Source organism: Python bivittatus, unplaced genomic scaffold, assembly GCF_059951505.1.
Source record: "Python bivittatus isolate LINGU-HERP-01145 unplaced genomic scaffold, Pbiv_v1 ctg000020_np1212, whole genome shotgun sequence".
Classification (NCBI taxonomy): domain Eukaryota; kingdom Metazoa; phylum Chordata; class Lepidosauria; order Squamata; family Pythonidae; genus Python; species Python bivittatus.
The window spans coordinates 4,956,951-4,978,059 of record NW_028277030.1 but is presented as its reverse complement, the minus strand read 5'-3'; the positions used below and the strand labels follow the sequence as shown (position 1 = coordinate 4,978,059).

At 37.4% G+C, this 21,109-nt stretch overlaps 1 protein-coding gene across 2 annotated transcripts; it reads left to right on the top strand.

The window, feature by feature from the left end:
- The first annotated feature begins 9 nt into the window (after positions 1 to 9).
- On the top strand, positions 10 to 21,048 carry MMUT (methylmalonyl-CoA mutase). Of its 2 annotated transcripts, none has more exons than XM_007433836.3 (13): positions 10 to 111; positions 1,170 to 1,578; positions 2,399 to 2,766; positions 2,874 to 3,031; positions 5,503 to 5,674; positions 7,040 to 7,288; positions 8,302 to 8,413; positions 11,977 to 12,092; positions 14,120 to 14,235; positions 15,138 to 15,269; positions 16,815 to 16,962; positions 19,811 to 19,978; positions 20,813 to 21,048. In XM_007433836.3, exons 2-13 carry the CDS (start codon positions 1,200 to 1,202, stop codon positions 20,939 to 20,941), a joined length of 2,247 nt encoding a protein of 748 aa, XP_007433898.1. In that variant the 5' UTR covers positions 10 to 111; positions 1,170 to 1,199; the 3' UTR covers positions 20,942 to 21,048. The 2 variants fall into 2 exon arrangements, with proteins under 2 accessions (XP_007433898.1, XP_007433897.1); XM_007433835.4 differs by having other exon boundaries at positions 31 to 133.
- Positions 21,049 to 21,109: the final 61 nt, after the last annotated feature.

Sequence of the window (21,109 nt, the reverse complement as noted above, 5' to 3'; positions counted from 1 at the left end):
TACAGGGAGGGCGACTACGCCTGCGTGTCTGGGCGAGCGTGCAGCGCAACGGCGCCTGCGCAAAGAAGTCGGTCTTCCTGTCCGTTTAACGGTGGTGGCGTAGCTTAGCAGGTATTACTTGGGCAGCCGCAAGGTACTGATTGATGTGGCTCGGGAGCGTTGGCCTTTTCTTTATCTTTCAAACGGAATCGCAAGTTAGTTAGGCCAATTTGTGCTTTGTGGGCTGTGTGAACCCACCTCGGTGATTCGTTTTTTTGTGTTGAGCTACCCGAGAAAATTAGATTAATTCCAGAAACTAGATAAGTTTCGGTGGGTCATTGCGTCCTCTGAACACAGCCTATGATTTGGTGTTAGTACACCTTGACGTATCTATTAGCCAGTTCTCTTATCATCTCGGAGCTACCACCACTTTTACCCATCCCCCTCTTTTGCAAGGAAGTGTGTTTGGACGTACTGTATATACAGTGCTTTGGAAATAATAGTAGACAATCAAACGATGCAGATCTATACATTTTCCCCATCGGGGACGGGGCGGTATGAGTGCAAGGCTCTTCAGTGCTTCTCGCTAACCTTGTAAAATAAGAGGTACAGCTTGTACTCAAGATTCACATATTCTACTTTTTAAAAAGGCATCAGGAGTTTATACAGCTGCTTTATTACTAACTTAGTACATATTGCTCTCACCACGGTGACTCTAAGAGGCTATTCTTTCCTATGGCTATTTTACTGAGGTCACCTGTTAAGGTGAACAGCTTGAAATGAATCCAGGCACTGTTTTTCTTTTTTCCTCCCTTCCATATTCTGATAGGTGGAGAAATCAAGCTGTTTGCTTAATAGTCTGAATGCTTGTTGCCATCCTGGTTCTTCCTGGTCCCCTTGTTCTCCCAGTCTGTTAAGACTATTTGTAAGCATGCCATGACTGAATAGTGTTTAGGCTGTGAGTTGCCACCTTGAGAGAATAGTTATGAGACAGTCTGTGCAAAACAAGTCTGAAAGTTCTTTTGAAATTAGAATCTCAGGAGTCTGTAAATCACAACCTTTTTATTCCTGTTATATAAAATGGATGTGTCTAGTTTTAGATGGGAGTATATAAAATGAAGAACTACCTCTTGGGGCTTCTTAAAAATAACTAATCTTCTTATTAATTTTATCCGGCTCTTGGAACACAGGGTGCATCTTCACAGCTACTTCAGTAGAAAATGTTACGGGTCAAGAATGGGCTTCTGCATCATTGGCCCTTCCGTTGCAGGAATGAAGTGGGTCCTCCTCTTCTCGGACACAGTCGGCGTTTGCTGCATCAGCAGCTACTCCACCCTGAATGGGCTGCAATGGCTAAAAAGCAGCTGAAGGGCAAAAGCCCCGAAGAGTTGATATGGCACACTCCAGAGGGAATCACCATCAAACCACTGTATTCTACACATGATACAGCAGGCTTTCCTGAAGAATTACCTGGAGTAAAGCCCTTCACTCGAGGTCCTTATCCTACCATGTATACCTACAGGCCTTGGACCATCCGCCAATATGCTGGCTTCAGTACTGTGGAGGAAAGCAACAAGTTCTACAAAGATAACATCAAGGGTGAGATGTGTTCCTGAGGGACTGGGCATTAAGGATAATGCTATGGTTGTAATCATATATTTTTGTACCTTCAGGTTAGTCTTGACTTCTGGATGAATCCCTATAGTTTTCCTGGCCACATTTTTGGAAGTGACTTTCATCCAGCTGGCTTCATGCCTAAGCAGAACTAGAACTCATGGTCTTCCAATATCTAGCCAGGTGCCTTTAGCCACTAAATCAAACTGGCTCTCAGTTGTAATCATAAACAGACAATATAAGAAATAAGTTGTTTGGGAATTAATAGCACCTTCTCAGGATGATCATATACAGCATTCAGTTTACTTTTACGTTTTTATAAGTACTTGCTCAGAAGGGATGCATTTTATTTCATGGGGTAGACTGAGAGGTTTTCCATATTTTCTCAGCCCGCAATAATAAATTGCTTAATTTGCAGCTGCTGTAAATACATAACATGAAATCTGTTTAAATATTTAGGATGGAGTTCTTTCATTAACAAAATTGCTTACAAGGGCAGAAACAAGAAGGGGGTATTTCTACTGCCCCATGTAGCCCTCTGTGCTTACTCAGAATGTGCACTGGAGGATTGGGGATCCTTTGGAGGAAATTGGAGGCCGCAGGATGAAAGAAAGCCTCATGCAATTGGACCCTTGTTTGCGCAACACTGAATTCTTCACTAAGTTTTAATGTGATTCCTTTTGGTCTGTATTCCTTTTGAACAACTAATATCCATTTTCAGTTAAATTCCATCTAGTAAAGATAAAGATACAACTGAATAAGTTAAATTTTATATTTTTACTAAATTATTAATTTCATTTCCAAGCTGGTCAGCAGGGTTTATCCGTCGCATTTGATTTAGCGACTCATCGTGGTTATGACTCAGACAATCCTCGAGTTCGGGGTGATGTTGGAATGGCTGGAGTTGCCATTGACACAGTAGAAGATACTAAGATTCTTTTTGATGGAATTCCTTTGGAGAAAATGTCTGTTTCTATGACAATGAATGGGGCAGTAATTCCTATCCTAGCCACGTTCATTGTTACTGGAGAAGAACAAGGAGTGCCTCAATCCAAGCTGACAGGGACAATACAAAATGATATACTGAAGGAATTCATGGTTCGAAATACATATATTTTCCCACCAGAACCATCAATGCAAATAATTGCTGACATCTTCCAATACACATCAAAGGTATTGTTTGGTTTTGTTTGCTTTAATTACCATAACTAATTATCATTATGATGCATATAAAGATCAGAGTTTGTTACAGAACAAATCTGTACATATTTTTCTTATAGCACATGCCCAAATTTAATTCTATTTCCATCAGTGGATACCATATGCAGGAGGCTGGAGCTGATGCCATTTTGGAGTTGGCTTATACTATAGCTGATGGCTTAGAGTACTGCAGAACTGGACTTAAAGCTGGTCTCACCATTGATGAATTTGCACCAAGGTACATGAATTCAGCTTTGGTGGGGATGGGGGTGGGGGAAGAGGATTCCTCTTAACTTCAGGGTCAGGGCACAGATTGCAAACTAAGCTGTTATATTCCATGGTTCCATCTCTTACACATGAGATTTTCTTGTCTTTTAGATAAATTAGGTAAGTGACTGTTCAAGAGTGTTTTTGAACGGTACTTTTTTAGTACAGTGGTACCTCGGTTCACGAACTTAATTTGTTCCACGATTCTGGTCGCGATCTGAATTGGTCGCGAACCGAATCAAATTTCCCCATAAGGTTCAATGTAAATAAGGTTAATCCGTTCTGACCCCTACGAACATGGTTGCCAACCGAATTGGTCACCAACCGAATCAAATCTTCCCATAAGGTTCAATGTAAATAAGGTTAATCTGTTCTGAACCATGTGTATTTTTTTTTAACCACAAAAATATGAAACATAGTACAGTACAGTATGAAGAGAGAGAACACTAACCTTGCTTGAGGCGACACCAAAAAGATTCACAGCAAGTGTCTGTCTGCAACCGCAATCTCGCCTAGAGGAAGCCACGATCACGTGTCAGAGCAAGGAAGTTGGCCGCAGGTGGTGTTCGTCACCCGATGCAGAGTTCACGAATGGAAGCAAAATTTTGTGAACGCTGCTGTTCGCAAACTGAATTGTTCGTGAACAGAAGCGTTCGTGAACCAAGGTATTACTGTATTAATACAGTTCACTCAATTCTTGAAGGTACAGATAAAATTCCTCTCTAATTTCTCCATTCCCATTTATCTCTAGTTATCATCTCAATGTGTGCCCATTTAGAACAACAGAATGTTTTAAAAGAACATTCATCTAGTTTGGAGATACACTTGGTTACTAAATAGAGGAACAGGAGGGACATCCTACGCTTGAAATTCTAGTGCTCTTATGTTGTGTGTTGGTGGGTGAGGGAACAGAGTTTGGGCAATATTTTGTCAGTTTTGAAGCTGTTTTTATGAGTGTGGAAACATTTATTTCACCCTTTTTAATCCATCTTTCTATGAGTAAAATATATAATATGTTTCAAATCTGGTTTGTTTATATAGCTTTGGTTGGTTGGGCGGGGGGGGGAAGCAAAAAGAGTGAAAAAGTTCCTTCCTTGTTTATCTATAGTTATGGAATATCTGGATTAAAATAAAACAACTGCATTTGAAGGTACTATTATCTTTTCTGTTAAAAAAAATGCTATATTTGTATTTTTTTTTAATCTGGCATCTTACTAAAATACTTCCTATCAGCATTCCCAGTGCATGAATAGATCATTAAGGTATTAATTTTAAAAAATGGTATAGATCCATGAGAGAGGAATTATTTACTAAATACTTAGGTTGTTTATAGTTCAACATTTCTTGGAATTTCCCAAGAGAGGGAGGCTATCTTCATTCTCTGCATGGTTTAAGTAATAGAATTTACTGCCATGTGATGTAGTGTTTCCATAGCTTTCATGGCTTTAAAAGTCTATTGGGCAAATTCACAGAATTTATTCACAGAATCTATAAAGATGATTATACAATTTATATCCTGCATTTATTAATAATGTTTATAATGAACCTTTTTGTTCAAAAGAAATATGCTACTGAATTAATAGGACAGAACACATAGAGAATTGTGTCTTCTTCCCTCATTCATTTCTTTGAAGGAAGACATTGGATTACATAGGCTTCTCGCCTGATCCAGCAGGACTACCCTTATGTTTTTTTTCCTGGCCTAGGTATAAAGTAAACTAACTGCTGCCAATTCTGTACTATTTAAAATCTGAATTCACAGTTGAAAAGTCTATCCTCTTTCTGACTTGAGTACAATTGGATTGTTCATACTGGTTAATATCCAGAGTATATCCTACTGAACAGTGACTATATCATTTTACATATAATTTACTTTCTAAGAATTGTGAAAAAGAAAATTAGGAATATTAATGCTAATACTTGAGCTATGTGTGTTGAATAGGGATGGGACAATTTATTATCATTATTAAATTCTTTAACTGATCTTAGCTCTGCTGTTGGTGGTGCTTGAAGCAAACAAGCTCAACAAATTGACCATTCTTTGAACAGAGTAACTTAGCTGAAAAGATTAGTCCACTTTTTCATGGCTTAGTGACATTTGTGGGTAAGAGAGTTTGGAATACTATACTGCTGGTGTAAATTAAGATGTTCATCAGATCTCTGTTCTCACCATGGACTGCACATAATCTCAATCCCTCTGAAAATCTATTCTTTCTTGGTCTCGTAAGTTACATAGAAAAAAGCCTTCACTGTTTGTAGGCAGTGAATATTGGCCATGATTCAGTGACCTTTTAGTAAAATCGCCTGTGTTTTTACTAGCCTAAAGAAAATGAGGAGGAGACTTTTAAAAGAATTAAATTGAAGTAAATGTATATGAAATATGGGTTCTACACTATCATTTATTGTTTATTCTAGGTAAGATCCTAAATTCTTTTATTGCAGGCTCTCTTTCTTCTGGGGAATTGGTATGAACTTCTATATGGAAATAGCTAAATTAAGAGCTGGGAGACGGCTTTGGGCTCACTTAATAGAGAAAATGTTTCAGCCCAAGGATACCAAATCACTTCTCCTTCGAGCTCATTGCCAGACTTCAGGATGGTCACTAACTGAGCAGGTACAAGTCAGAGTATCAGTTACAATGACATGCAAATTTTAAAGAAGTAAATACGTATAGTGTATACTCAACAGGTTGCTTTCTTAAAGATGCTTCTTCTCTAGAACTCTCTTAAGCTCTGGAGTCCTCTAACAATCCCAGTTTTATAGAGGTGGCATCCAGTTCACATCCCAAAACCTCCAGTGTTGCATTTGGGGAAGATTCTGGGGTCTGTTGGGGATAGAAGGGGGTGGGAAAATTAGTTTCCTGGAATTCCCTTCTCCCAGCATAATGGATGGAATAATAAGAAAGTTAAGACATTACCCTCTATAAGCATTTTATTTTTTTCATCCACCATTGATGATAAAACTTTGCCCAAATTTTCTGCAGTCTAATATTCTGTATTTGTAGGTGTGCTCCATAGCAATACATATTTCATATTTGATTAAAATTTTATAGATTGAGAAAGAGACAGAATTTAGGCACTCAGCTGTGTTAGGGCTGTTCAGAGTATTCAAACGGAGTTTTACACTAGTGTGAGTGAAGCGTCTCTCCTCAAAACATGAAAGCAACCACAGCCTTTGGAAGGCTTGCATTACTGCTTTGAAGGCTGTCAGTTGCTTCTCTGCCAGTCTTGGCATGCAGTAAGTATTGTCTGTATATGTACAAATACATTTACAGACAACCAGAGACAGTTCTGAAGCATCTGCTTGACTTTTCCAGAGGATGTGGTGGCTTTAATGCTCCAAGAAAAGGTGCTTTGTTTATGCTACTACACTTTTTGAAGTGCTTATTTTGAATGTTTTGCGCAGACTTAGTAAATATGATCTAAGCCAGCCTTTCCTTAACAAGTGGGAATATTACACTTAGGTAGGAATTCATAGGAGAGATTCTGACATATTGGAAGGACTTCATGTTGGGGAAAGCTGGTCTAAGTTGTCTTATAAAAAATATAGTTTCCCTTATAATGTATCTGGCTCATTGATCAAATAAGGAGTACATGTTGATTGCACTTATTTATTTATGCAAACATTTATATTCTGCCTTTCTACTGCATATATATTACTAAAGGAAGCATTTAACCATTAAAATCAGTAATTTGATCTTTTTCTGACTCCCCACCCTCCATTCCATCATTGGGAGCATCCCAGTCCCATGTAAATAACTCACTTCCATCTGGTTATGACAGGGTTCAACCTGCAGATGTAATATTATTGATAAAAGTATATTTTTTAATTCTGATTTTGTTGAAGTTTCCAGACCATAACTGATGTCAAAGTCTAATTCAATAAACATTCCTTAATCTTTTGCTGTACTAAAAAGACAAGATGTATTGCCCTGCATCAGTTTTATTTTTTTTAAGCAAAGTTATGATTTTTGTAATAGGATCCTTACAATAACATTATCCGCACCACAGTCGAAGCAATGGCAGCTGTGTTTGGTGGTACCCAGTCCTTGCATACAAATTCATTTGATGAAGCTTTAGGACTGCCAACTGTGAAAAGTGCACGAATTGCAAGGAATACACAGATAATAATACAGGAAGAATCTGGCATACCCAAAGTTGCTGATCCATGGGGTGGTTCATTTCTTATGGAATCTCTTACCAATGATGTTTATGAAGCTGCTTTAAAGGTCAGTTTGTTGAGTATAGAGAATGGGAAATAAGAAGATGCTGGTAATCTTTCATATGAGTTCAGAAAAAAATACTAGCTTGCTTGTTCATATTGACATATTGTGTCTTTAACAACTATGTGCCTTCTGGCACCAGGCTAGAATCTAGGAGACACGAGTTCTAGCCCCGCTTTAGGCATGAAAGCCAGCTGGGTGACTTTGGGCCAGTCCCTTTCTCTCAGCCCAACTCACCTCACAGAGTTGTTGTGCGCAAAATAGGAGGAAGGAGTATTAGGTATGTTTGCCACCTTGACTTATTTATAAAAATAATAAAGGCGGGATAAAAAAATATTTTTAAACCCCCCCAATCTTTTCTGGTTAACTGGCAATAAATTTTACTTTTCACTGATGAGTCAGCAGATGACTATGAACAAGTCCATGCAGTTTTCTTGGCAGCATTTTTAGAAGTGGTTTGCCATTCTCGTCCTAGGGCTGAGAGGGAGCACGACTAGCCTGGAGTCACCTCAGCTGGCTTCATGCCTAAGGCAGGACTAACTCATGGTCTCCCAGCTTCAAGTCCTGTGTCTTCACTAACCCAAATAGAAGACAAGTTGGGGGGTTAAGAGAGAGACCAATTAAGTCTAAGTTAAGAACATCATAATAAAGAATACTCTATATGTTGTCTGGGGTTTTTTGGCCTGAGGCCTAAGGAAAGAAGTTAATTATATGGCGTAAGGGTATTGAAATAAATTACTGGTGCACCATTTGTAGAAGAACTTTTAAGTTCTTTCATTCTGAGTTTGAGCTACTTTTAAATTACTTTGTGGGACATTAATTAATCCTTTTAGGAGTTGGGAAGCGTATTATTTTTTATATTAAGTTCTTGCTTATAAAGAGGGTTCTTATTTATTCCTTTTTGGTAACTAATTTTTCTGCAGTAGGGAACCTAAGTACTGTTTTATTAAGCAAATATTATACTAGACAGCAAGCACCCTTGTAATCATTAACAGCAATTACAACATCTTGTTTGCTAGCTCATCAGTGAGATTGAGGAGATGGGTGGAATGGCCAAAGCTGTAGCTGAAGGGATACCAAAACTTCGTATTGAAGAGTGTGCTGCTCGTAGACAAGCCAGGATTGATTCTGGTAAGGGAAGCACAATTATTTAAATGCTTCAGTGTTGTAAGCATTTAAAAAGTCCTTTCTTATCTTGCTGAAGTAATAAATGCACATGCATGGTAAGAATTTGATTCAAATTTTCTATAACTTTTTAAATTCTGTTCCAAGATAAATTTTAAAAAAATGAAAAAGAAGAGCATTGGAACATTGTGTTGTTTGGCATGAAAACTCTGCAACTAGTTTTGCATGACCAAGGAAACTCTGCATTTATGTTTCTCAGACAGCCTTCTATATTGCTGCTTTGCCAATTGTCAAAGCACTGGCCAGGTGCAAGACAAGTGATTCTTTCAGGTCTTTTAGATCCAGAGACTTTGAACACTCTAGCAGGTGAGGGGATTTTAAGCTTTATTGTTAACTCTAGCAAACAGGAATATAAAAATATAACATACAAAATTAGAAGATACAATTAAACAGAAATACAAAAGCATAGTATAAAAGCATAACATCCAAGCAAGATGATAAAACTCTTCTCCTATTGTCGGGAGCTACCAGAAGGTGACAGCAGAGAGATCCCAAGATGGCTTAGATAACTCAACTCCTGGTACCAAGGCCTGTGTCCACGCTCCAAGACTCAAGGGGCAATGCCAGGGTTTTTATCAAAGTCTGGCACTACAATCTCATGACTGTTTCCATGGAGTCAGAGGCTGTGGGAGCCCGACCTTGACCAGATGTTACACCTGCTTGTCATGTGAACCAAGAGCCTGGGAACAGCTAAACATTATGATGACTCAGAGTAAACTTTCTTAACATGTGCAGGTGAAATCAAAATATGTCACCTAAACCCCTTGAGATAACAATGGTATTCCTCATTGCCACTAGAATTGCATACTTTAAAATAGTAGAATACAAAGATTGCTGTCTCCCACCCCCAAATCTCCTGGGCAGGCCAAAGCCTTTAAGTTCCCTTAAATAATTTTTTGGATCCTTTTCTGCTCAACAACTTACTGAGACAAAACACATAATTTCTCTACAGGACTTAAATATGTTTTAAGTTATTGTGGTTTGTGGCTTTGGTAATTGTATCACTTTTTTGTTTTGTAAATTCCAGTTACAAATTCCATTCTTCTAACGTATCCATTACATATACTGTATGTAATTAAAACTGCAACAGTTCAAAATGATCCTGTAGTATCCTAAGCTTACCAAATATATATGCACAAAAGTTCTTGAAGTAGAATAGTTAATAGGAATTCAGCAGTTAGTCTGTTCTTATATGGGTGTACTCACATGAGTCAAAAGGGCCATTTATAGAATCATTCTGGAAATCTTGATTTCTCTTGTATGGTATTATCATAGTTTGTCCCAAATTAAGAAAAGTCTACTGTTGCACTTAAACTTCTTCACACAATTTTTTTTTGCATTTTTAATTGAACAGAGTAAAGCTGGTTCTTAAAAACAAAGACTCTGAAATCCAAAAGTGAAAAAAATAACAAATTCATGAATTGCATTAATAGGCAAATTATTCAGTTGCAGATACTATATATGACCGTCATTTTGATTTAAGAAATTTCAGACTTTCTGATAAATCACTGAAGAATTTCAGCTTTACAGAACAGTTTTAGAAGGCCTGAGTGTGTATGTGGCAAAATGGTGCTTTGAGCCCACCCAGTCCTAGTAAGGCCAATGGAAAGGCAACATATAGGTCCTTCCAGCTATAAACTCTGAGAATTTTGAGTCTACAATTAATTAGTTCCATAGGTACATATTAACCCCATAAGGGTGCATGTATTTTAAAAAAAGACTCTGAGGAATACTATTACTTTCATTTTTAAGATATAACTTGTAAAGTTTGTTTTATATATATAGAACAACATAAAACAGTGTTGCTTTAGTATATAAAAGAAAAATGATGAGATAATTCCATTTGTAATATACATATTGGAGAAAAAAGGAATACCACATATTGATCCAATTTATAAAAAAAACAAAAGAACTCCATATTTAAGCAAAACTTGTTTCAGCAATTTCCATTTCACCATATCAGAAACATTTTCTGCATTCAACAAAACCAGTACAGCTGATTTTTATTTTTTCTAAATGTATATCAAGTATAACAGTTGGCAACCTTTTATAAAACCAGATCGTGCAAGATTGATGACCAAAGGTAATGTCATCTGCAGTTTACATGCCAGGGACACAGTCAATACTTTTGCATCAGCTTTTAGCAAGGAAACCAGATATTAACTTGCACAATGAACCAAGTTTCTTTTTCTTTCTTTTTTTTTATCTGCGCTCAGTCGTTACCGACTCTGCAGTGACTGCTTGGACGAGTCCTTTGCAGTTTTCAAGGCATTGTTTCAGAAGTAGTTTGCCAGAGCCTCCTTCCTAGGGCAGAGCCCAGCTGGCGAGCGCAGGAGGCGGGGTTTCCGTTGCTTCGCGCCCTTTTCAGGTGCGCGCGGTTTTTCACGCTTACCGGCAACTGCTCCCGACTCCTTTTTGCAAGGCACCGCCAGCATTTTTCCTCCCACCGGAGTGAGAGTCCCCATTTATCTACTCATGTGAGTTTTCGAACTGTTGGGTTGACAGGAACTGGAGAGGAAACAGGAGCTCACCCTGCTAATGCGAAGGCTGGACTCGAACCGCTGAAGCGTTGACCATTTCTGGCCAGCAACTTTCAGTGTCATTAAGCCGCTGTGCCACCGCATCCCCTTCAAGTTTCTTTACAGCCTTCAAAATCATATCAATTACTGTTGGCCTCAGTAAGGACAGCCAGAAAAAACTTATTTAAAAGGCATCATTATAAACTTCCAGTAGATTGGTGCAAAAAAATAAATATGCATCTTATATGGGAGCTTGTTTTTAGAGATTGTCAGGCCCAGCCCAAGAACAATGATGAAACAGTCCAGTCCAGTTCCTTTATTAGCTTACACCATATAGACAGAATCTTGCCAAACTAACTCTACAGTATACTACAGCAACTAGTGGATCTACCCTGTGAGATTCTAGGGAGTGGCTATCCTGAATCTCTTTCTGTTTTCATGCTCCACCTGCAGACTATTGCCTCCCTCCTGGAATGCACCCCCTCCTTCCTGATAGCCTAATTACTCCTTAAGATTTGGACTTACTTCCAAAGAGGAAAATGTATGAAATTGCAATAGAATGTCTCCTTAACTGCATACTCAGTATAGCTACAGTTTAACAAACCAAATTATTGTGCATTGAAAGTTTAATGGAGCAAAGCAAAGAGCCATGAGTAGGGCTTGCTTTGGCTGCAGAAAACAGGCTCAAGTGCTGCTGTTAGAGGACACATTAACTGTGAGTAATGACTGATCAGGGCCCTGTTTCTAATTAATCATTGTAAATTAATCTTCAATTATCATTAAATGTTACAGGTTTTATATTATAAGTATAGGTGTCTGACTGTGTAGCACAACGATGTACATTGGAACACCTCAGCTTGTATATGTAAGCTATTTTATATCGAATATGTACAATTTGAACTGATTTCAGCTTGTGAATTGATTTCAGCTGACTTCAGATACCTGATAGCAAAAACTATTTTTTTTTTTTTAATATTTGGAAAATAACAGGTTCAGAAGTCATTGTTGGAGTAAATAAGTACCAGTTAGAAAAAGAAGAGGCTGTTGAAGTTTTGGCGATTGATAATACTTCAGTCCGTAACAAACAGATTGAGAAGCTGATGAAGGTAAATGGTATGCAGATTTTTTTAAGAACCGAAGAAAAAGGGATGTTTTGTTTCTCATGTTCTCAACAAGACCTGAGTAACGCTTAGGAATAGAGCTGTGGTCGAATTGCTCAGCAACAGATGGGCTTTTTTTAAGATTGCTTCATAGTTCTTTTTAGGAGTGCTTTATATATGTGCCATCTTAATCTGTTCCTTATTGGTGGCTGAGGTTTGTGTTGGAGATTTCTAGTACAATCTCTTAGCCCCAGCTATCACAGCTCTGCTCTTTTCTACAAAAGTTTCCAAGTTTTCATATACTAGAAAGAATTTAAATGTATGGAATTTGGTATTTTACAGTACAGGTTTACCGTTAATACATGCAATAACCTGTTTCCCCTTCCCCATCGCTCCAAGAATGTTGTTCTCGCTCTTCCCCATCTGACATAGGTGACCCTCCTAAATCAGACTTCACTTGAAGGTGACGTGACAAATGTTTCTAATTGCATTATCTGATTACTTGATATATTTCTCACAAAAAGTGACCAGCTCCCATCCACGTGCTAAGACGGAAGATGGGTATGTTCCTTTTTACTCTTGAAAATGATTTCCATACCAAGTCTAATTTTATCTTATTCATCCTGGGGTGGTTTATAGCCCCATTAAACTGTTCAGTAATCACAGTCCTTATATATGCAAACAGATAGATGCATTTTCCTCTGTCCTTTTCTGTCTATATCTCTTTCCTGTCTCTCACTCCACCATTTACACTTATTGCATGCTATTCCCATGTATAATACTCACATACAAAACCTGAAATAAGCAGCTTTTCAGTACTGATATTTGTCTGTTTCCTGCTCTGCTGAAGCCTTCCTATGAACAACTTAAAGCACAATCTGTCTCTTTCATTCACTAGTTTGAAAATCAAATTTGTAAATATAGGAAATATTTGTAAATATCCTGTAACACTTCAGCAGATAAACTAATGAGCAGATGTGGGAAATAGTGGCTTATTTTGGTCCACTTAAATCTGAACTCAAAGTTATGAACATTTGAGACACTTCTGCTGCTTTTCTTTTTTTTTTTTCAGTTTTGCTTATCTCAACCCTAGTAGGTGGCTAAAACTGACTTTCAAGAACCTGGTATAGGTTACGATACAGATAGCTTAATGAAGTATTATCCATGCACTAAACTTGGTTTGGGCTTTTGACATTATTTTGAAGGTAGGGGGACAGGCCTACTGATAACATTCCATTGTCAAATAGAAATCTGTTTTGGAGAATTTGGCCACACAATTCATGAAATAAACCTTAAGCTTTAGCTACCTATAATATGGCTTTATAAAAAGTTACAAAAGTGTAGCCTAACTTACAGCACCAGCTCATAACAACTGCTCTAATGAGAAGAAACACATGCTTTCATTAACCATAGAAACTATAGTAAACAATTGCCTGCTGGCTATATTCAGATTTGGAAAAATACATCTCAGCACATTTTATGGGAGCTTGTTATTTTTTGTGAAAAGTGTATAGTTGGTAGGCAATGGTCTGGATTGACAATATGTATAATAATAAGATTTTATGTGTTAGAAAGTTACGGTGAATGAATATTTATGTGTACTTGGAAATCATGTGATTTATTTTTTAAAAATTGATAAAGATTAAAGAGACCTGCTACAGATGGCTTTTAATACATTAGATATGAAGAAAACTCATATTTCTGAAAACAGCTTTGATTTAAAAAATAGTAAAATCTGCACATTTTATTATGTATTGGGCCTCAAAATGGGGCAGGTTAAGAATCTCAGAATGTAAGCCTGTTTATAAGCAGTCGATGTGCAAGCTTGACAAACTTTTTTAAGTCTGTGATTGTAGCTGAATCGCTTGGCTTCAGAACCAGTTTTAGACATATGTATGCTTGTAACAGAGATGGCTAACTCTGTCCTTTTTCATCAGCATAGTATGTGAGGAAAGTCAGGGTGGAATTTCTCTAGGATTGTGCTGTGACTAGTAGTGGATAGTGTTACTTTTCTTTCATGCTTCTCCTGAAAGGTGAAAGCTTGCAGAGATGAAGTAGCAGCCCAAAAGTGTCTCAGTGCCTTAACAGAATGTGCAGCTACTGGCCAAGGTAACTTGCTGGCTCTGGCAGTAGAAGCAGCACGTGCAAGGTAGGTGGAAAGAATTGTGTGGGTTTATCAAATAACGGACTTTAGATCTGCTGTTTTGGCTTATAGTAGAGCTGTGCATCTCACTTGACAAGCACAGTGCCTCCCTGCATTCGATCTGCAAAGCAGCATTTGAGGCTCACCCAAGGTTTTCTTGGTATGTAGGAGCATGGAAAGAAATTACTTCCATTGGAATACTCAACGATGTGTCCATTGCTTCCAGAAACGTATACAGAAGATTACTTTGCTTGTTGAATGATTTCCAAGGTCTACATCCTAAGTAACTAATGAGAAAGTAGCTAGACTTTGGTAGTTGGACATGGTAAACCTTAGCTTTAAACTATTCACTTGTAATTCTGAATGCCTGCCACCATGTTGACAAGAAAACCTACACGGGAACTTTAAAAACCTATAGTGTTCCACGTAGCTGAGAAACATATAATCCCATATCCCAACCATGCTATTCATTGTAATACATTCAGCTGAAAACAGTTAATTTCTCTGTTAATCACTTCAAAAACAATTTTTCCTGAGGTTATTTAATGTCACATCACTGAACTAGGAGGCAGTGTGGTGTAGCAATTTAGGCCAGTCAACCATCTGCCCAACTACCTCACAGACTTTTTTTTCAGGGGCTGGTGGGAATGGGAGGAGAAAGTACTATATATACTATTTTGCATTCTCAAACAAAAATCAAGACATATTTTATGCAAATATGCATACATATTTTCATTATAATTTCAAATATTGTTGAACTGGAGAACATGGAGATGAGATATACTCTTGTTACAGCATACTGCTATAATACAAGAACATTCTTTTGGTGAAGTCAGTGTTATATTTTGATAGTTTATACCTATTTCAGGAGAAACAAATCTAATGTTTTGATTGTATACTTGCTTCAGATGTACAGTTGGTGAAATAACAGATGCAATGAAAAAGGTGTTTGGTGAGCACAGAGCCAGTGATCGCATGGTGAGTGGCGCATATCGCCAGGAGTTTGGGGAGAGTGATGAGATTACTCAAGCCATCAACAGGTAACATGTGTACTCTCTTTCTCTGTATTTATATGTATTATTTTCCAAGAATTCAAATTCTCTGGTTTAGTTTAGGTCTTACATCTTTCCTCTTCATTGTTAAGTGGGGAGGTCACTTCCTCTTTTTTCCAATCTCTAAGCCAGTCATATTTGCTTAGTAATTCTATGTAACTCTTCCAAACTTCATAAGATCCAGTAATACCTTTAAAGCTTTTGATTCTTTCTGTATTTCTAAAGAATTTTTGATGTTTCTATGTAGGGTCTCCACATTATAGTTTAATTGTTTAATAATTCAGGTTCATTTAATCCATCATTTTCCTAATGAGGCTTGGCAGTATTTTGAAATTAAAATGTAGCAATTTTTTTTTAAAAGTATATTTTGAATATGATTTTTAAAAAATCTTTTCTTAATTCTCAGTTTCAAGACCAGGAGTATAAGCAGTGATATGCGCATGCAATTTCATGCTCAAATAGTGCTTACAAAATTCAAAGTTACATAGATCTCAGATTTTTATACATTAGGAATGCAAAATCTATGGCTTCCAGGATGTGTATGACATGGTCTGCCATGTCCTTTCATTTCTTTAAAGCCTTCTTCCTTTCCCTGCTTATATGTTCTTCACCAGATTTCCCTCTATCATCATTCTCCCTCTGCCTTTTATCTCTCTCCCTCTGTTTTTTCTAATCTTTCTCCACTTCTCCATGCTGCCTGTACCCAATCCCTGCCTGATCCTTTTTATCCTTTCCTCTCTCCTCTTCCTTTGTCTGTGCTACCTTTATTTCTTTTGTTCCAAAAGAACAGAAACCCTCAGCAATTTTTATGTTCATTAGTAGAGGAAACTATTGCATTTACAGCTACCCTAATAATGACACAATTCTGCACTATTTATTTATAGAATGTATAAGGCTGCCCAACTGACTCTGGGTGGGAAATATCAGTAAAACCCAAAAAATTAAAACCCAACCAGTATGAAGTCATTATAACAAACCATAACAATACACACAAAGCTGAGGCTGGAAATAACGCTCACTCACTTTTCCAGCACAACAGGCTCAGTTACCATCATGGCCCAATGCACAGGAGAAGAACCAGGTTTTCATGGCCCTTTGGAAGGAGAGAGAAAACTTTCTTTTGTTCATTCCAAGTAACTTGTCACATTCTTTCCCACAATTGAGACTGAAATAAGCTTTTTGTCAGTGACTACTGGTGAACAAATAAAGTCTAGCCGTTCCCTGTTTTCTTTTTGCTTAAGAGGGGGTCCGTATATATATATTGAAGTTATGTGCACGAGGAAGAAAATAATAATTCATAGAAAATTCAAAAATATCCCACTCATTTAAAATCTTGTCCTCTTCTTTTGCAGTGCAGCCCTCAACATGCCATTACAGTGCATGCGTGGTCCATGTAGTAGTGCACCCCCGATTTATATACTTCACAATGATCTTTTTATTTTCTTGTACTAACAATGAACATATTTCGTGGTGCTGTAGCACTCAGTCTGTTATTCATTCTTTTTATCATTATTATTATTATTTTTTACTCAGAGTTCTCAGCTTTCTGGAACGGGAAGGTCGTAGGCCACGTCTTCTTGTTGCTAAAATGGGCCAGGATGGGCATGATAGAGGAGCCAAAGTAATTGCTACAGGATTTGCTGACCTTGGATTTGATGTAGATATAGGTCCATTGTTCCAGGTATTTAGCCTTAACTTGGATGCTTGTTTGGATGCTTGCTTGTTGATTGATTGATTGAATCAATTTATATGCCCTCCCACTAGCCAAGTGAGCACTAGCTTGCTCCTTGGGAGGAAAGCTATGGCAAACCTAGATGGCATATTAAAAAGCAGAAACGTCACCTTGCCAACAAAGATCCGCATAGTCAAAGCTATGGTTTTTCCAGTAGTAATGTATGGCTGTGAGAGCTGGACCATAAAGAAGGCTGAGTGCCGAAGAATTGATGCCTTTGAACTGTGGTGCTGGAGAAGACTCTTAAGAGTCCCCTGGACTGCTAGGAGGTCAAACCAGTCAATCTTAAAGGAAATCAACCCTGATTGCTCATTGGGAGGGTTGATACTGAAGCTCAAGCTCAGATACTTTGGTCACCTAATGTGAAGAGAGGACTTTTTGGAAAAGACCCTGATGCTGGGAAAGATTGAAGGCAAAAGGAGAAGAGGACGGCAAAGGATGAGATGGTTAGATAGCATCACTGAAGCAATGAGCATGAAACTGAGCAAACTCAGGGAGGCAGTGAAGGACAGGAAGGCCTGGCGCAATGTGGTTCATGGGAGTCGGACACGACTTAACGACTGAACAACAACAACAACTAGCCAAGTGACTCAAAAATGCTAAAGTATTTATTTAAATATTCTAATTTAAATAAATTTTTAAAAGATAATTTAAAAAAGAGAGCCAGTTTGCTATAGTGGTTATGGCACCAGGCTAGAAACCAGGAGACCATGAGTTCTAGTCCTGATTTAGGCCTGAAGCCAGCCAGGTGACCTTGGGCCAGTCTCTCTCTCAGCCCTAAGGAGGCAGTGATAAGCCACTTCTGAAATCTTGCCAAGAAAACTGCAGGGACTTGTCCAGGCAGTCACCAGAGTCATTACTGACTCGAAGCAACCATAAAATAAAGTGAAAATAAGCTCAAAATACAAAAAAAGTAAAAATAAAATCAATTAAGATTGATTTTTACAGTAAACCTGATATATGAATAAAGGCAAGATATTTCCAGTGAATGCTAGGCTTTCTACTGGTTGTATCACCTTGTCCATTTATATTTCATTCACTGTGTTTAATTAATGTATCCTTTATTTTGCTCCTGAAATTAATATGAGATTTTTTTTTATGGCAATGTTAGATCTCACATGGCTATGTGGATAATATTTGTGGAGGGAGGGGAGTGTTATATCTTAATCCTACTTTTCCTCCAAGGAGTTCAGGATGTTGTATGTGTTTTTTCCCTTCCCCAATTTTATGTTTGCAGCAGTTAGGCCGAGAGAGATAGTAACTGATTCAGTATCACATAGTGCACTTCTGATGTTGTGGATCTGAACAGCATTTCAGTTTGATCTGACTCTCTAAATTTGAAAGACACCAAGCTTAAATGTGTTGACCTTGCTTTTGGGAGAATGAGAGGTCTCTTATTAGAATAGATACTCCGCTCAAAACAATGAGCCTTTTCCCTTCATTTTAAGTTATTAACAATAAATACCATAATAATGAGTCAAATAGTCATAAATAAATAAACAAAAAGTCATAAAAGATTCTCACTTATATAGTTCTACTAATTAATTCTTTAGAGAAACTGGTTACTATTATAACAGGTTCTTGGTAATATCAAGTAAACAAACCAGCACTTCCCCAACCCCATCTTCTTTTATCCCTTTTCCTTTTTTTTTTTTAACCCCTTATCCCCTTTTGTCCCCTTCCCCCATCTTTCAGCAACTGAACTTTCTCTTCTCATATGCAAGCTTCATATCGTGATTAATCAGGAACAGTTTTTCAAGGGCTATCAAAACTAAGGCTCCACACCAACATGGCTTAAGAAAAGAAGTGAAAAGGATTTGAGAGATGGCACAGATTCATCTTGACATTCATGTCGCTTCCACTTACGCCAAATTCTGCTTGAGTAGCTATTTCATCCATGACATCATGATTAAATGGGATATGAAGCTGAATCTACCCAATTCTAATTTGATACTAATCATTACACTGTATGATTGCAGATTAATTTAAGACATGTATTGATTAATAAACAAACAAATGGTATTTTAATATACACATCCTAGCTCTTCTCTTTGCGTGAGCAGAAAAGCAAATCAGGAAAGAGAGATTTGTGATGTCCAAATCCAGGATTATGGTGTATTGCACCTAACAATCCAAGATTTGTAAGATAATTCCTAGTATACTTAGATGCGCTAAACTATAATTCTGGATTTCACTTTCTTCTGAAATTCTAGTTTAATTACTGTTTCAGGCAAGTGAGGACTACCATGCTGCTAATTCATGGTTAGCTTAAAATAAAAAGAATAAATTCCCAATTAATACAAGTTGGAGATACCTTGCAAAATGTTAGAAACCAGACAATGAAGAAATACATATTTGATTCCTAGGCTAAATATTATTTCCTATTATTCTCATATATAAAAAGGTACCCACTACTCAGATTGATACATAAACATATTCCTTTTAATCACGACCAGAATCAAATGTAACAATTACTGTATCTTCTGCTTAAGCATCTACAAAATCCATTAGTGAGAGAAGACTCAATCCATAGATAGATATGAGGTTATCTCCATGTTATACTTTCATACCTGGTCTAGATACCCATACCTTTAAATAGATATGTTGGAAACAACCTTAAATTACAAATGCCATAAGAAAATATAAAGTATCCAGTATTTTTATTTTATTTATTTATTAAATGTATATGCCCTCCATCTCCCCCAGTATTTCATTTTTGCTGTTGTCTATGAAAAATGCATGTACTGTTAACTTCTACATATTCTTACTTATTATTTATTTGCTATTTCTTGCCTAGACACCCCTCGAAGTGGCTCAGCAGGCTGTAGATGCTGATGTGCACTGTGTAGGTGTGAGCACATTAGCTGCCGGTCACAAAACTCTTGTTCCTGAACTCATCAAACAGTTAAATGCCCTTGGCCGCCCAGATATTCTTGTCATGTGTGGAGGTGTCATCCCTCCTCAGGTATTGAGCGTTATACACTGCAAATCCAAAGACACAGGCTAGATGTGAGATTATGCAGCTCCTCTTGGTATTAGATACCTTGGGAGAAGTTTGTTTGTTTTACATTTGGAGTGGTTTGTTTGCTAGGTGGGTAGTTTGTTTGTTCTGTATTCTCTACCTTTTTCATTTCTTACAAGCATGTTGTATCATTCAAGGATTTTTGTATGCTGTCCATCTATTGTATCTTGTTAAATATTCAACATAATTAAGAACCTGATACTAAATACAGCACCCTCCCACACCAAAGAAAGAAAATTATCTAGAAAAATATTTTGCAGTTTTGTAGTTGGGAAAGTATATCTTCAGGTACAAAATCTTCTAAGTCAACAGTGTACCCATAAATCATTTTAAAATATTTATGAACACTTTAAGAAAAAAACTAATTGAAAACTATATTGAATATAAGGCCTATTTTTTCAGTATTTGTTTTTCTCTTTGAGCATTCTTGACCTTGATTTAATAGCTATAGGGTTCCTAATGACCTTGTGGAAAATAGGATATGCATTTTTCTGATGATTTATAATTTTGGGTTAGATTAGTAGTTGCTTAGAACAGAGATTGCGGCTTTCACAAAGATTTCAAACAGTCCACGCTCATACGGCTATGTAAACTGAATGAATTTGAAATAAGAGAACATTAGTATTTTAGCCCATGGTTAGTGTATTGATGTTTTCCCACAGCTGCCACCTCAGCTGGCCACCATCAAACTGTGATCTTGCAGTACATGTTCTGCAGAATTTTACCAGCAATACCTTATCTGTGTATGTTTATCTGTCTTTTTCTCTCCCCGAATAGGATTATGACCAACTGTACGAATCTGGCGTTTCCAGTATATTTGGCCCAGGAACCCGAATCCCTAAGGCAGCTGTCCAGGTTCTTGATGATATTGAGAAATGTCTGGATAAGAGGCAGCAATCTCTGTAAACCACTGTCACTTAATAATTCATTCTGCACATTGTATACATGTACAGATTTATCATATGAATGTAGTATGATCAATTGCACGAAGGAAAATAATCCATTTAAATCAGCTTCAATGCCTGATATTGTCTTGTGCTTTCTAAGAAAGTAGAAAATGCATGCAGGGTTAAA

Coding starts and splice junctions, on each gene's coding strand:
- MMUT (XM_007433836.3), top strand. CDS start 1,200: ATGTTACGGGTCAAGAATGGGCTTCTGCATCATTGGCCCTTCCGTTGC. Junction 3,032..5,502: donor ATTGATGAATTTGCACCAAG/GTACATGAATTC, acceptor CTTTTATTGCAG/GCTCTCTTTCTTCTGGGGAA. Junction 14,236..15,137: donor GTAGAAGCAGCACGTGCAAG/GTAGGTGGAAAG, acceptor TACTTGCTTCAG/ATGTACAGTTGGTGAAATAA.